We start from the raw sequence: 17824 nt of genomic DNA on the forward strand, positions 1-17824 counted from the left end.
TTTTTGTAAGCCAATCGTTAAGCCGTAGTCAAGCGATCGCACAACGCTGCAGTGGTTTTTTAGGTGTCGGGGAAATTTGTATTACGCCGACGCATAATTCGACGACACAAAAGAGCGTTCCTAGAAGTTATAAATACAAATATGTATCTGACACATTTTTAACGGACTCCACTGCGTTTTTCGGACCCGTCAATAATCAAAATAGATGAAATGGAGAAATTGGGCAAATTGAGTTTCTTCTATTTTCAGTTTTTGTAAATATTTTTCAAAAACTCATAGAAGGCATCATGCCAAAGGTACTTATTTCAGAACAGCAACTTATCGTATTCATTGTCAGCTGTTTTTCTTTCTCTTTCAAAGGTTTTTTATCAAATGTCTTTTGATTGTCCTTGTGAGATATCTGATCCGTCATTTTTCCCAGACATCATGGTTGAGAATTCTTTCATAAGACTAACGACTAGTGTATATGATCTTTTGAAAAATAAGCATAGAAACAGACACATATTTACTTTTCAAAATTCACATTGCCGAATTTTGAAATCAACAACAGTCATTAGAGAATGATCATAGATTATATAGTTTATAGAAATAGTATGTGACATAGTGTGTTCATAGACATAGTGTGGTATCCTCACTTCCATTACATAGTTTATGCCTACTCAATACAAATTTACTGGAACAATTTTTATTTCTAGTTGATCTTATCTCACTTTCTATAAATAAATTTTTTGCATGCCTATTCCAATCTGGACGTCAATATTATACACATTTGCCGAAAAATATCAGAACAAATATAGACAAATACCAAATGATGATTCACTCTTGGTTCACGGTGTCTATACATGCTACATGGCCCTTGATTCTAATGACCATTTTACAAAACCTCTATTGGCAAATATTATTGAAATGAACTCCAACAACCCCTTCGTTCGTAAAACGTTCTTATTTTGGATTTTAACAAAGTCCAAAAGCGTAGCCTTCAGTATCCAATCTAGTTGAAGATAGATTCATGGTTGACAAAACAGGGAATAGACACAATGCTCCCTAGGTGGCTTGAGGAGTTATTAATACAAACTTATCCAGAATACGAAGCTAATGACCATTGTTGTTGATGCCGAAGATACAAAAAAATAAGAAAAACTCTGAGTAGGTGATGGCAATGACAATTTTTCTTACGAAGACGTAATCTATTTAATAGACATAAAAATCAAACCACGACTATCGAAGAAAATTAATTTTTTATTTCATTTCCTTTCAATATTCAAAGACAGCCCTTTGTTCTTTCGAAAAGATATTTTGCAAATATTTTAGGGTTAGTGTTTTAATGAATTCTACTGGAAAAACAAATCAAGAAAACCATTGAGAAAACTCAACAAACCCACAAAGAAAAAGTGATATCTTGTTGTTCTTAAAAAAATACTCTTTACGATGGAGGATGGATTCAAAACAATTTATTTATTCATTATTTGTGTTCATTTTATCTGATTTATGGTAAAACATATAAACATTTTTTGCCATTATTTTAATACAGTTCAGTATATCTTCACCACAGCTCAAAATATTTTTGGGGTCCGCGTCACCTTTTTTGTTGCCGAGATGCAAAATGTAAGTGAATTTAATTGACGTCTGCCTAATCTTAAGATAATCCACAAGTGATCCAAAAGTTAAACCACACAACTGATAAATAGATCCTACTTGAAAACACCGTCTTTTAATCATCATCTGTCCTGATTTGGCAATTTTTTTCAAATCCTCTGCATCGAAAACCTCTTCCCTGCAAATACCAAATGGATATACAATTTGTTCGCCATTTTCTTGTAAAGAAATGAGTAACTTGACTGCAAATTGGTAATTGGATATAACCTTGAGGAGAGCCATAGTCTCGGGTAACTTGTATTGGAAATTTTCTTTCCAAAGCTTGATTGCTTTGAGAAAGTCGTCCGTTTGTATGAACTTTGTACTGAATAATCCGAGAGTGACTGGAAAATTATTTGCTATATTCATCAGTATATTTGGATTGGAAGAGTTAGTAATATTCATGGTTTTATGATATGCGTCTGGATTGGAACATGGTAAAATGAAATAATCCATAATTTTAGACAAACTGTTATTTTTTGTGAGGAAATCGATCAGAAAGAGTGCAGTTGAGATAGCCATCCAATCGCATCCATTAGACCCCGCTTCAATAAGTGTTGCCAGTTTAGTATCATCGGATGAATCATCGGAAATGATAACCAAATAAATAGGTCTTCCTTCTGTGGAGTTACCTATCACTTGTAATTCGATTTTAGATGGGTATTTCGTGGCCATTTTAATGAGAAATTCTTTTATTTGGTCATAGGTCAGAAATTTATCATGACATTGCTCATAACTTCTCACGGTGTATCTATTTTTTGTTACTGAAGGGTGTTTCGAATTCATTGGGTCCAGTGATGGAGATTTTTCTTTAATATACTTAGGTTTCTTCATTTTACGTTTATTTGGTATTATTTTTCGTTTCTTTCTGGTTGATTTCATTATATTTTGAAAAATATTCTATTTTAGGTATGTCACTTTTGATTTTGACGGGCAATTTAAAGAAATATGTCAATAACGGAAACCACAAAAATTTTTGCCGCGAGAGGGCACCTAGGGGCGTGAGGTCAGTTCTTGTGGTTTTTTTTCGTTATTTACTATGGATAAAACAAATTTATTCAAATTTGACGAGGAGTTGAGGCATCTTTTAAAGAAGGGATGTTTGAAATCAGCGATACTAGGGCGGAAAGTAATATGACAAGTACTGTAGCCTAGTCAGAGCTAATTTCAGTAGATGAGCAGGCTTGGTCCGAGCTGAAAATCCTATGTATTTTCTTATGAGCTGAACTTTTTGCCATTTTTGGTTCAAACAGGAGTGGGGGAAACGTGTGACGGATGGAATGGAATGAATATCGTAGCGATTCAAGCGTGGAACTCGGCCCCTCAGTACTCCGTCTCACCTATCGGCCCCCTTAGTACTCTGCCCATCGGCCCCCTTGAGACTCCGGAAAATATACTTAGATTTGGGAAAGAATTAATATTTCATATAAAGATGTGTATGTGTGTGTAAGAGCGAGACACGCGTGTGACGTAATCGAGGCAAAGATTGATGGAGATGGTATCGAAGTTTTACGTTTCTAGCGTAGCAGGTGTTGTTGGTTGTAAAAGAAATCGTTGTTCATGGGGCAATGTAGCGTTGCCAGTTTATAATAATTAAACAGATTTAAGAAAAAATATAAAAACCCAACAGTTCAACCTGCGATCCTCAATGTGTACTCTCAAAATACTTCATTGAAAACAAATATGGCGTCGAAGTGTACAGGGTGCGTCAAAATACATCATTTAAGAAAAAACATTACAGTTTCACGAGACTGTAAGTTTTCAACATGTCGAAAGGATACTCAGTCTCCTATCTTTGGTAACCAAGTTAGCATCATCAGCAGAAGGTGGAGATGACACCAAAGTTGTCAAGGAGTTATGTATTGTGGAGTTAACATTCGAAAATGGGGAAGGTGACCGTTTTGAAAAATCTAAAAAAATCGTTATTTTCGTAACCGTTTTTCGTGTTTCGATATGATAGTCATTTATCATTTAACGCATTCCGCTAAGCAAGTAAGCATCATTAGGAAATGACTGAAGTCAATGCTTTGTCATATGAAGATTCATTTTACGAATTTTCAGACTCCTGAACAGAACCTTGTGGAATACTCAGCGACTAACTTCTGTTAGAGTGGTGTCGGTCAGCCAATCAGAATTGAGGAATCAAATATCGCTCGATTGATTGTGTTAGATGAAATTGAACTAGAAAATGAGGATCGAATAATAATAATAATAATAATAGTGATAAAACATTAAAACTTTGGAAGTGACGTAGTCAGCGTGGGAGGTGGTAGCGTGGTAGAAAATAGGTTTGTTCCAACACACAAATTGTAATCGTTCTAGAATCGTTATCAAAATCGTTCTCAAAATTTGTTACGCAGGCGTCAAGTTATTACCGTTCTAATAACGGTTCCAAAATAAATCATGGTTGGAACGGTTTGGTTACTGATTGGAATCAATCATGATTATCACGGAACATATTAAACATAACCATACTTTTACGTTTGTAAGGTAAAGCCAAAAGGTTAAGCTGAAACAATGAATACTGTATTAGGAGGTAAATTATATTGTATTATCACAGAATACACCAATAGGTGTATTTTTTGGTATTATTACTAAAAAGGTTGATAAACTGAAGAATTTTTTTCAGAATTACAAGAATACGTGTTAGTCCCAAGTATGACGAACATAAATATACCTACTTCCAATGCAGCAGACACTACCCCCATTCACAATTCAACTGCGGAGTACAAGTGGAGTGTGAATAATACTAAATTATTAATTGATTCCTATGCCAAATGTAGAAAACGAGTAGGTACATTTGATATAAAAAATGTAAAAATGATGTGGCAGAGAATAGCTGATGAACTGCATAATTTGAATATAAATGTAACAGCAAGCAATTGTCACAACAGATGGAAAGTCCTAGAAAGGAATTATAAAAAATTTGTCGACAACCAGAATAAAACTGGTAAGCAATAGTTGTTTTTCTGTACATAAACCATTTAAGTTGATAACAATGTGTTGCAACATGTGATTTCTCAATACCTCTACTCGGTATATACATATATAAATGCATTTTCTTTTCTATTTAGGTAGAGGTCGCAAATATTTTGAATACCAAGTTGAAATGGAAGAAATATTTGGTAAAAAAAAAGAATATCAATCCAGAAGTTCTATTATCCAGTGAGACAGTGGATTATTCCTTAGAAGAAAATGAAAAAATCAATACTGAAGAAGAAATAAAAGAAAACAATAGTCACAAAAGAAAAATAGAAAATAGTATTGAACTTTGTGAAACACCACCTAAAGTACCTTTACCACAACCAACCACAACATCAGTTACAAACACCAAACATAGAAAAAATAGAAGATTAACAAATATAGAAAATTTAAGACTGGACAGGAAAATGTATTATGAACAAAAATTAGAGATTGAAAGGGAAAAACTTAAGTTAATTGCAGAGAGAAATGAAATCCTTAGAAATTGGAGATGTAAATGCCAGTGCAACATTGTTGATAACTAATACAAGTTAAATTTTATATGTATTTTCTTTATTTATTTCATGTGATAGAATTTGTTTTTGTTTTGTTTACCTATTTACTAGTCAGCTGTTAAAAAAAGACTGTTTGTTTCAAGAATATGTTTTATTTTTGTTTTAGAAATTACAATATTTATTAAAAAAATTACTGTATAGTTTGTGTCAGAAATATATTTTTTTTTACCTATATGGGAAATTATATCATTTACACAACATGTATACATTACATTAGTAATGAATTAGCTACCCTATCTCGAATTACAGCAACACCCACATCAACTTCAAATTTATCATCTTCAACTAGATCTTCTTCTACATGAACATTAATATTTGGCATTTCTGGATCAACATTAACAAGAAACTCATCATCTCTTGCTATATTATGCAATACACAAGCTGCCCTTATGAAGTGAGTAATGAACCGTATACTTCTCAATTTGACATGATACAGTTGTCGAAACTTTTGTTTTAAAATACCAAAACAATGTTCAATAACATATCTGTTTTTTGCTAGTTTGACATTATAATTAATTTGCCTTCGGGTCAAGTTTCCTCTATCTTTGTATGGTGTCAATAGGTTATTTTGCAAGGGATAGCCACTGTCCCCTAATATAAAATACCTGCCACATTTTTCTTCCAAGTTTCTACTTAATGGGGAATTCCTGAATACCCGACTATCATGTACAGATCCAGGATATCCAAGAAATATGTCTATTATTTTTCTTTGGTGGTCGCAAACAGCCTGTAGCTGAAAAACAACTCATTAAAATTTTTTATTTCTACCTAAAGAACAAACAGATAAACTGTAAGTACCTGTAGAGAATAAAACCCCTTTCGGTTTATATATGAGTCTGGATCAGTTGCAGGCCTATCTATTTTAATGTGGCATCCATCTATAGCACCTATTACATTGGGATATCCATTATCTCTAAAATGTTCTTCTGCAATACGTTTCTCGTTTTCATTTGGCCATTTTATCACCTACATCTCGAAAACTTGCGGTTTGATGCCCTATATACCATAAATAAATTAACACCTGAAAATGAACAACGTACAGAACTTCACTTAGGTTACTTACAAAACCAAATTAAATCTCTTTATACAGGTATTAATCAACTATATGACGTACAAACCTGATGTAAAGCCGATATATTTCCATACTGACCCATCTGTCTGTGATAATAGGGACTGGTTTCATGGGAGTATTGATGTACTGTCTCTTCTGAAATAAATTTTAATTTTTACTCGTGTGGCACAAGGGATGTTGAAAAAATTCAATTTTTCACCTAAATAATTTTCATTTTTATTTCTTTCTTCATTTATCATAATTTCCTGTTCCAAGTCACTACCACTGGTTTCATCAGAGTCAACAATGTCCTCCATCTCCTTATCACTCCTTTTTTATAATATGAACAGATAGCACAAATATAGATAATTTCGCTTTCACAAAATTAAAAACAAATATAAACAACAAATCAAGCCAACTAACACAGATCTAGATATGGATATATTTATGTACTGCGCAAGTCAGTTCTCTTGATTCCTGCTTTCAGTCAGGTACCGAAATCATCGTTCTTGAACTGGTTCCACAACGATACCACATCGGGTTGGAACAAAACAATTATCGTTCACTAAACGGTTCTCTCGTGCTTGGAACGCATTTTTGCTGTTGCACATGCGCGTCACCGTTCCAAGAACGGTTTCTTGATGTGTTGGAACAAACCTAATGTGTGATGATTTGTGGAAATTCGTTTACATGTTATGAAACATAATTGATTATTTTTCGAAGCCAAAAGGGCTTTATAACCTATTTTCATTATACTAGCCGCAACAGACCGATGTGGGTACTCATTTCAAATGATTTCATTTGTAGATTATGAAAAGTATAATATACAGCGTCTAATGTGAAATAGCATAGAAAGAATTGCACATTCAAAGGAAATCATTGAACAAACTTGAAATAAAAAGTTTTTGGGTTATGAACAACTACGAGTGTAATCCAATTGCAGAAGTTTGATTCAAAACGCAGAATTTGTTGACGAAAAGATGAAAAAATCATCGTATACTGAAACATATGGTATTTTTGGATTCATTAGGTTGAGAAGGTTTCGAATCCGTGAAAAACAGGCCACTTCCGGTCGTCCGATTCCGATGATTTTGACATCAATGGATTCGGTTGGATATCAAAAAACATAGTTAATCATTTTACGAAGCCAAAAGAACCTCATAACCTATTTTTGCTATACTTGTCACAACAGGTCGATGTGAGTACCTACTCATTTCAAATGATATAATTTGTAGACTATAAAAAATATAATATCGAGCGCCTAATGTGAAACAGCATAGGAAGAATTGCAAAGAAAATCAATGAAAAAACTTCGGATTGTCACGTACAGCATATCAAATGAAAAAAAAAAGAATTGCATGATTCATCGACAAAGAAAAAACAAATATGGTGCCATATGTCAGAAGGCACTAAGCCGCGTCTTCGTTAATAATAGTCGCATCGTCACGTGCAGCATATCAAATGGAAGGAGATATCTTGAATTTATCAACAAAGAGAAAACAAAGAGGCAACCAAAAGGGTACTGAACGAAATCTTCGTTAATAATAGTCGGATCGTTGCATTTGACATGATTCATTCGCTCAAGACTGAAATGGTTAGAAGATACCAACGGAGATCTCACGGTAACTACTGACATACTGGTGTCCATTTGAACTCCAACAAACTTATCGAAGCAGAAGGTGAAACCCCAAAAAATAGGAGATATAGTACACCAAGTCAGCGAAGAGCGGCATTTTTCTGCAAAGAAATGTTTGAATTTCTTCAAATTTTTCAAATATCTGTAACAGAAAGACAAAACTCAGCTGCGGAACGCGTTTATCTACTAATGTTGAGTAAGTGTCGGTAGTGTGTAACGAAGTTTACCATTAAATTCACTGATTGCGCCCTCTGGAGGATGTTTTTTGCGATACACCTTAGATAGCAACATTTATTGTTTATCATTTCGAATCCGTTGAATACAAGGGGTTTGGAAATAGAAAGAAAACTACGTTTTAACGCTTTGTAGACGTGTTTGATGCTCTATGCATATTGAAAATATGGATAATGTATGTTGGTTAAAAATCACCCATAGAGCATCAAACACGTCTACAAAGCGTTAAAACGTTGTTTTTTTTATTTCCAAACCCCTTTTGTTCAACGGATTTGAAATGATAAACAATAAATATTGCCATCCAAGGTGTATGGTAACGAACATTCTCCAGAGGGCGCAACCAGTGAATTTACTGGAAAACTTCGTTACACACTACCGACATATACTTAACATTAGTAGATAAAAGCATTCCGCTGCTGAGTTTTGTCTTTCTGTTACAGATATTTGGAAAATTTGAAGAAATTCAAACCTTTTTCTGCAGAAAAATGCTGCTCTTCGCTGACTTGGTGTACTATGTCTCCTATTTTTTGGAGTTCCACCTTCTGCTTCGATAAGTTTGTTGGGGTTCGAATGAACACCAATATGTCTTGGAACAATCATGTCGCTGGAATTAACGAAATTGCACGCATCATTCGATACCTAACAAGGCATACCAGAACTTATAGTCACCGTAAGATCTCCGTTGGTATCTTCTAACCATTTTAGTCTTGAGTGAATTAATCATGCCAAAAGCGACGATCCGACTATTATTAACGAAGATACGGTTCGATGCCCTTTTGGTTGAATCTTTGTTTTTTCTTTTCTGATAAATTCAAGATATCTTCTTTCATTTGATATTCCGCACGTGACGATGCGACTATTATTAACGAAGACGCGGGTTAGTGCATTTCTGACATATGGCGCCATCTTTGTTTTTTCTTCATCGATGAGTTCTGCATTCGTTTCCTTCCATTTGACTTGCTATACATGACGATCCAAATATTATTAACGAAGAAGCAGGTTAGTGCACTTCTGACATGTTACGTCGTCTTTGTTTTTTTTCTGTCGATGAATTCTGCATTCGTTTCTCTTTCATTTGATGTGGTGCACGTTGAGATTCAACTATCACTAACGAAGATGTGGCTTAGTCCCCTTCTGACATGTTGTGCCATCATTGTTTTTTCATTTCCGATGAATTCTGCATTTCTTATCCTTTCATTTGACGTGCTGTACGTGACGATCCGATCATTATTAGTGAATATATAACTTAGTGCCTTTCCTGACAGTTGCGCCATTTTATTTTATTAACTCATTCATTTCCACAAATCATCACACATTTTCTACCACGCCACCACCTCCCACGCTGACTACGTCACTTCCAAAGTTATAATGTTTTATTACTATTTACCACAATTTCATGTAACACAATCAATCGACCGATATTTGATTCATCCATTCTGATTGGCTGACCGACACCACTCTGTAACAGGAGTTAGGCGCTGAGTGTTCCACAAGGTTCTGTTTGGGAGTCTGAAAATCCGCAAAATGAATTTTCATACGACAAAGCATGGACTTTAGTGATTTCCTGGCGATGCTTACTTCGTTAGCGAAACGCGTTAAGTGATAAATGACTATCATAACGAAACACGAAAAACGGTTACGACAATAACGATGAAACGATAACGAGTAAACGCACGCAAAACGGTCGAAAACGCACGCAAAACGGTCGAAAATGCACACAAAACGATCGAAGACGCACGCAAACTGATCGAAAACGCACGCAAAACGGTCGAAACGCTTGTAAAACGGTCACTTCCCCAATTTTCGAATGTTAACTCCACAATACATAACTCCTCGACAACTTTGGTGCCATCTCCTCCTTCTCCTGATGATGCTAACTTGGTTAATAAAGATACGAGACTTAGTATTCTTCCGACATGTTGGAACGCTAGACTTCTGTTAACTGGCATGTTTTTTTAATGATGTATTTTGAAACGCCCTGTTTATACATTGACATCATATTTCAAACCGACATGTTTTTTTTGAATGATGTATTTTGACGCACCCTGTACACTTCGACGCATGTTTGTTTTCAATGATGTATTTAGAGATACCTTGTATACATTGAGATATCGCACATTGAAAACTCACAGCCTCGTGGAAATGTATTGTTTTTTTTAAATGATGTATTTTGACGCACCATGTACACTTCGAAGCCATGTTTGTTTTCAATTATGTATTTTGAAACACCTCGTACACATTGAGGGATCGCATGTTGAACTGTTGGGTTGTTATATTTTTCTTAAATCTGATTCATTATTATAAATATATCACTTTTGCGCTTTCAATTTTCATCGAGTCGTTCACGCTTAATTTTAAAACCGGCAATGCTACATTGCCCCATGAACAACGAATTATTTTACAACCGACAACACCTGCTGTGCTAGAAACGTAAAACCTCGATACCATCTCCATCTCTCTTTGCCTCGATTACGTCACACGCGTCTCTCTCTCTCTCTCTCTCTCTCTCTCTCTCTCTCTCTCACACACATATACACATCTTTATATGAAATATTATTTCTCTTCCAAATCTAAGTATATTGTCCTATTTTCAACATGATAATGACGATTACAACTCCCCTGACATTCTACGGAAATCAAAAAAATGTGGTCAAGTATATAAAATGAGGTAATTTCGGTCCCGACAAAACTTACGCTGTAAACACCCATCATTCGCAGTTACTCTCATTATCTTACGATGGTGTAGATGCTAAGGACAATGCTTACCACGCGGACGTCCTGGGTTCGATTCTCATAACTATAAACTTTTTTCAATTAGGATCACGTGACAAGGGGGCCTGAAGAGCAGAGTCTCAAAGGGCCGATGGGCAGAGTACTAAGGGGGACGATAGGTGAGGCGGAGTACTAAGGGGGCCAAGTTCCACGCTTGAATTGCTAAGATACTCATTCCATCCTGTGTTGATGACGTCACACGTTTCCCCCACTCCTGTTTGAACCAAAAATTGCAAAAAGTTTAGGTGTTACAATTTTTGAAATTTATGAGAACTAAAAATCAAAAATTTTTCAATGGAAGGTTGAAAATATCAAAAACACCAGAACCGATATATTGCGATGACGTTTCCTTTTTCATCTGATCCTATTTTTCATACTTCATTAACTAAAGTTTTCATTGATTTTTTTAAATTTTCAGATGATTGTCTTATCAAATCGTAATCATTCGGAGTGAAGTGTTTGTTGCACCCGAAAAGCCATTTGGCAAGGATATGTTTTTCATTTGGAAATTTGTGATCCGAGCTACTCACTGATCAAAGACGTCCTGAGCAATAAGGAAACATGTTATTAACCCCCAATTCATATGCCAAAACCTCGCAAAACGAACTTACAATTCCGAAAACAAGCCAAAATCAAATATCACCGCATCTTTCAGGCACTCTAATAGCCGAGTTTAATCTTCCGCTTGAAGATGATCACTTGGTGATCGAAACACGTTTCGAGGTGTTAAAAATAACGATTTGGTGTTGGGAAAAAACTCCAGTAATATTCATTACTACACCGAAGGTCCCAAACAGTGCATCATAAGTACTCTAATAGCTGTTAAATGTTGAGTTATCATCTTGACATCTCGCCCTCCAGCGCCCTCTGATGGCCTCGCTGATGGTGGTCTTCAATAATAATTTGAAGAAGTACTACCACCCTATAATAACAGAAAATATATAGTAAAAAATGGCCGCATATAAACGTGCGGCGAGAACCTGACAACTCTGGCTGGTACCAATAAAACAAACTGTTATTAAATAATTTTCTCGCTGGGGATAACTTAAGAGTTACTGAAATGTCCAGCCTAAAAAAACATATAATTGAACAGCTTTGCTATTTAAGAGTCTTCATCACATGAAGCAATGTCTTCAAAAAAGAAATAACTTTCTAGTTTTTCAATGGACTGAATCAATATGTAATGTAGAAAATTTATTGAAAATATTGTATTGTTATCAATTGCCTTCTACCATTAATGATAACGTTTCTTTGCGATTTTTCTAAGAAGTAACTCTCCAATATTTTTCAAATATATTTATGAAAATTGAGATACAGCTTGCCAAGTATAGAAAAAACTTTATGAATTTTGGATGATCCTACCCACTGGATGTGGGTAGGATCATCCTACCTACCAAACAGTGAGAGCGCTTGGTTACATGGTATGTATCGTCTATTGCGTACATTGTCAAGGAAAGCGTAAGTTGTGAGAATTTGCAAGTCTCTTCCTAGACTAGACAAGCTGTATTTTTCGAGATCGCCATTATAGAGTGAAACATTTTTGAAAGTAGTATTGAGTTGCAAAATAATATTTTTAATTCTCTTCTTCTATGGTGATTTTTTAACTGGTTATATAAGTAGTTTTACTAGTTAAGGTTGTGGAAATGACTTCATTCAACACGGCAATTTTGTTAAATATCATTTTCCTCTGGATGCTCCAAAAAACAAGGCTCCTTAAAAGCAAATTAAAATCAAATATTATTCAAATGCTGTGTCACTGTTACTAAAGATCCAAATAAACGCTCATCCAATTCGGAATTTTCCCCAAACACAGGTTATTCACAGGTTATATCTCATAATTGTTTTATATATGAATTACAGCACTTAAAACTTCAAAAAATGAGAGTCTATTCGACGTCACAGTTTTCTTTCATAAATGTGTGAAACTAAAAAATTTCAGTGAAATCTGGCATATTAGTGAAATCTTTTCGGACTGATCCGGGATATCTAATTATAGCCTAATCATTGGTTTAAAATGTCATTTGTCAAATGTGGGTCATATTGAAGCTAGAATTAAGAACTCCGGTGCAAGACACTCTCACAAAGGAAACATGAATTGTGAAAACTGCCAAGCTCCAGCGCAGCGTAAACATTTTTCTGACAAATTCAACATTTCAGAATTGAATATTGAAGTATGCAAGTAGTGACCTCCCGCCATCAGATATCAGCTCCCACTGGACCATTATGATAATAATGTCAGCTCGAGACTGGATTATACTATCTAGTTGAACCGAACAAGAGGCGTGAATAAGACTTATAGCCTCCGTTTCTGTTCCTCAGCGTCGCAGTGAGGCGTAAGGTTAATTCGAAGCTGAAGCTACAAGTTTATCGGAATCGTACGTATTTAGCGAGGAATACCACAGGTGACTGCTGAAACAATTACCTGTAGCGTCCTCTGTGTCACAACATTATTATTCTGAAATGAAAATTTTTCTTATGTCTCAATACTTTAAATGAAAGCACATTTATTTTCGGATTCCGATAAGTTAGATTCCACACATAACCGTTCATTAAAAACGGATAGATCAATTTCGTTAGGTTGCTGGATGGCCGAAAGGTCCAGTCCCATCCCAACGACTATTGAAATGATGTAAAATTAACTGATATATTTTTATTTCTTCTTCATTTGAAATGCAACATTTTCAAGGTTCGTGTCAGCTGTGGTATGCAGGTTTTTATGCCTGACGTTTGGTCTATGACTGCGGTGAGGCGATGAGAAAACGGACGAAGTATTCTGGTTGGCCTCAAAGCAGATACATAATATTGACTTCTGCTAGACTGTGATTTGGGTTTCCATTGAAGGTGGGCGTGGTTTCAGTCCTATTGGTTGAATCGATACGAGAGCAACAAAGTGCACGTAGCAAAATTTTATTAATATTGATTTTCTTTTCCTTTAGGTTGAACTTATTTATATGCTTCTGAATTTCTATCGCCTCCCTATATAATCTAGGACAGTAACTCTGAGTTTTATCGAGGACTTGGCTCCCTTTAAACGGAATAACGTGGGTACCTACTCTAAGTACATATACTGCTACAGCTGATTTATCGGTATGCCCCAGGTGATAATTTGTGTTCAGAGGGCCGGGTATTTCCATATCTCTTTGTGGCTCCCATGTAGACTGATCCACACTTACAATTGCTCCGGTAACCCTCAGGTGTTACTGAGGGCCCTCTGGGGTTTTAAGCTGACCTTAGACTCTATGATAGTTTTTGTTGTACTGAATATCGATTTCACGGTGTGTTTCTCTAGAAATCTCCCCATCTTGTCGGCAATATACTTCATATGAAACAGGAAAATAGCTTTAATCTTTGTCTTTCTTTAAGATACATCCATATCACTATATATTTTGAAATATATTCATAGTGAACATTTTTCCACTATAGACTAAAAACACTATATGGGAAGTGAAAATAGTGCTTGTTTCATTTTCAAATATTATTTGAGAAATCTGTATTTCTTAGGTTGCAGTGAAAGTTTGATGAAAACCAATTATTTCGATACCAGAACTCCCAAATACACAAAGGAATATTCTTTATCTGACTCGACTCACGTGGGAAATGTAAATGAATTTTAACAATGAATCACGTACGTTATTGTTTTGTTTGTTCTTATTTTGTTTCGAATCACGTTCTATCGTATATTATCTTCATTAACATTATCTGGGATACTTATTGAACAATTCGAAATGAACAGTTCAGAATTAATATAATCAGTTGTTTTCCAAAGCAAGTTCCGAGCAACTGCTTCAATGCTTTCTAGAGAGGTGATTTGTATGGTGCAAGGCAGCATTTATTCAATTTTGGTTAGGGTAGCGGTAGTAATGTTGGTAGGAATGTTGTTGGTGATACTGTAACATTCTTAGGATCGTGGTATCAATATAGATAGGTGCTGTGATCTCATATACTGATCATGGTCAGAGTAAGTGGTAAGCATACTGGCAGCAGGTGGATGATATCCTCTAGCGACATGCCCTACATCCAGAGCTCGAAATCACCACGTAGCATATTCAACTTTGGTAAACCAACATGTTGCAAATACAATACCCCTTTCAGTACGTAATGACGTACTGTTATAATGACATGAGTAGATCAAACTCATTAAATTGTTATCCGGATTTGGTGCTGAAGAGGCCTCGTTGGTGGACATCCGAAACATCGGATATTTATATGAAAGTAGCTGTTTCGAAAGGACTTTTCTTCCAGTTTGAATCTGAAAGTTATTTTTTTGCATGATCTACACATTTTTTTTAATTGATCGTTTCCTTCCGTTCTTTGGAAGATTCCCACATGGAAAAGTAGAAAGCCAATGCTTTTCTTCCAATAATGGTGAGTTATGATAAATTGAACTTGGGAAGTCGAGGTAAGATATTTTCACAAACTTTAGATATTCACTGAAAAAGAACCTTCGTCCCAACATCTTCTTACGTATTCCCACTTGTATTTTGTTTCATTTATTTATCTTATCTCTGATAAATTGTTTCATTATGAGAGATCCGAAAGTTGATGTAACGGATGAGAAAGTAACACCAGACATTCCCACATCACTTGCAGACTTTTGGGTGATGTTTAATAGCGTTACACTCGCTGATGGATTCGTATTGGACGATTTTCTCCTACGTGTAGTATATGATTGTTCGTTTAGTATTTAGTAAGCGTATGCAGCGTAAATGTCATATGAAAATCTCTATATAAGGAAAAACGTAGAATAAGGTCATTCATGTCAGTTACGAAAACCACGATGTGAAAAGATCTATCCGAAAGGAAACTGATTAGTAACCGGCTCAATCCTATTAGAAAGAAAATTTCACCAATAATTATTTTGAATCGACACTAAAACCACAGTAAAAATCAATCTAAAAGTATATGGAAGGTATCTGTTCCCAGAATTCCTATAAGATTATGGAACTCAATTGGAACCTGATTAGCCAATCCTCTTTACCTTGCGTTCAATTTATCTCAGATTTGGTTCCAGTCGGGCTGTCAAAAGTGTATAAATCTTGAAAGAAACCTAATCATTCGAAATGTCAAAATAACACCCACGAAACTCGCGAATATATGACAAAAAGTTTCAAAACAGGTTCTGATATTGTTCATATAATGACGAAAATAATATTAGGCGTGATATGGAAAAGTCGATAGTTTTTCAAACATAGTTCATTATGTTTGGCGGATGCTGCAGTTTCTCCAGAGATTCAATTTCAAATAACGTTTTTGTGAAATCAATGTGGCTATTACTAGATATAGTTTTGTTTTTTTGAAATACTCAATACTTCACATATTTATGTGGCTTCAGGTGCCTTTCTTCCTAATTGTCACAAAATTCATTGAGTACTAAAAGTCACTAATCTTTTATCCGACAAATATTGAAAGGCAATGTGACCCCCAAAAAATTTGTGAATTCTTCATATCATATCTGAAATGTGAGGAATGTTTTGAATAAAACTTCATCAACTTATACATGAAATGTTCGACCTTCCAAATTTAACTATCTTAGAATTGTGTAATTAGTCTGTCATACAATTCATCCGAAATATAGAAATTGAAGTTTGTATGTGTGATTCGGTTTCTGTTTTTTTGTCTCTTTCCAGTTACTAATATTTCAGATCGGTTCATCATCCTGTGGATTTGAATACTGAATGCATTCCTTGCATTACATACTTTCACGGAATTCACTTCAATTCATTTTGATCTTGTTGAGATAATGTTAAATCAGTTTCCGTTACAGTTTACTGCTGCATGCGCTCAATGTTTCATTACTAAATAAAGTAATTATTTCTTATTCCACGAATTTGTAAAGAACGCAGTAAGCGAATTTTTTTACAAGCTTTCCAATGGGAATATTTAATTCAATAAATATTAGTTAGAAATGTTTTACCTTGTTAACAATTTGGAGAAGCGAAAAAACAAGTTATCATTTCACTAATGTGGGAAAAAAGCTCATAATGTTCGGAAATCATTGATTATCTTAATGATGAATTTAGCTACATCTATTATAATTCCAAGACAGTACAAACTGAATTCTCAGAAATGACTTGACGTTTTTGCCTCTATCTGTCTCTTGCAGAGGCGTACGGAAATGATACTAAAACAGATAAGAAAAAATTAATTTCAAGTGTACCTATTGGTAGTATTTGTGAACTATATTAACAAATAACAATTGAATTATTTCAATTATATAAAAATATATACAATGTGTCCACGGATGGAGTTGCTAAGAGGAGAAAAATCTTTATTTTTAATTTTATGACAAGAAGTCATTCTTATAAAAAAATTGCAACTTTTGGAAATGAGATTGACATAAAAAAAATACTTATGAGATCGGATGTACAAGGTGTAAGTGAAGAAATAAAACGTGAAAAGTTTCATTATTACACAAAGATTTGTAAAATGATAAATGATGTTTATAATCTAAAATAAGGTTTGAATTCAAATTTTCAGACCAAAATTACAATTTTTACAATTAGATCAGTCATATATTTTATGCGATTATTTGCAGCACTTCACCAAAGTATTAAAAGAGTCGATTATCGAAAGTTTGCATCTAAATTATATAAAATGGACCCTAAGTCTATCATGAGATTTTTTGTGAAATTCCATAAATAATGGTAAAAAAATAATCACATAAACCACTACCACCGCAAAGAGTTTAAAATTACTTACAGTATTGTATTATTTATTATCGTCTGAAGAAAACTCATCGAATTATAAGCAACGATCGCGATCGCTATTGTTCAAGGTAATAATCAATGATTCAATTGCAATGTCCATTCTAGTGTCGAGATCCCACATGTTATCTTCTTCTTTTATCGTATGTCTGATGCCCCTTTTCCATGACTAGTGTGTGACATTTTCTATCGCAGTATCTAGGTGAATTGCCACCTATTTTCATCCATTTTTAAAGTCTCGTTTTCCCTCGACACT

At 34.7% G+C, this 17824-nt stretch overlaps 2 protein-coding genes across 2 annotated transcripts in view; both read right to left on the minus strand.

Annotated features, from left to right (window-relative positions):
• LOC111508923 (uncharacterized) overlaps nucleotides 1-17824 on the minus strand; it is a 167125-nt gene that overhangs the window by 140865 nt on the left and 8436 nt on the right. The gene's annotated exons all lie outside the window — the stretch shown is intronic.
• LOC111508922 (carboxypeptidase B1-like) lies at nucleotides 1437-2595 on the minus strand. Its single transcript, XM_023164565.2, has one exon. It carries the CDS (start codon nucleotides 2515-2517, stop codon nucleotides 1456-1458), a length of 1062 nt encoding a protein of 353 aa, XP_023020333.2. The 5' UTR covers nucleotides 2518-2595; the 3' UTR covers nucleotides 1437-1455.

This window comes from Leptinotarsa decemlineata, unplaced genomic scaffold, assembly GCF_025532065.1.
Source record: "Leptinotarsa decemlineata unplaced genomic scaffold, Ldec_3_MD MMD2_tig00026358_RagTag_RagTag, whole genome shotgun sequence".
Lineage (NCBI taxonomy): Eukaryota > Metazoa > Arthropoda > Insecta > Coleoptera > Chrysomelidae > Leptinotarsa > Leptinotarsa decemlineata.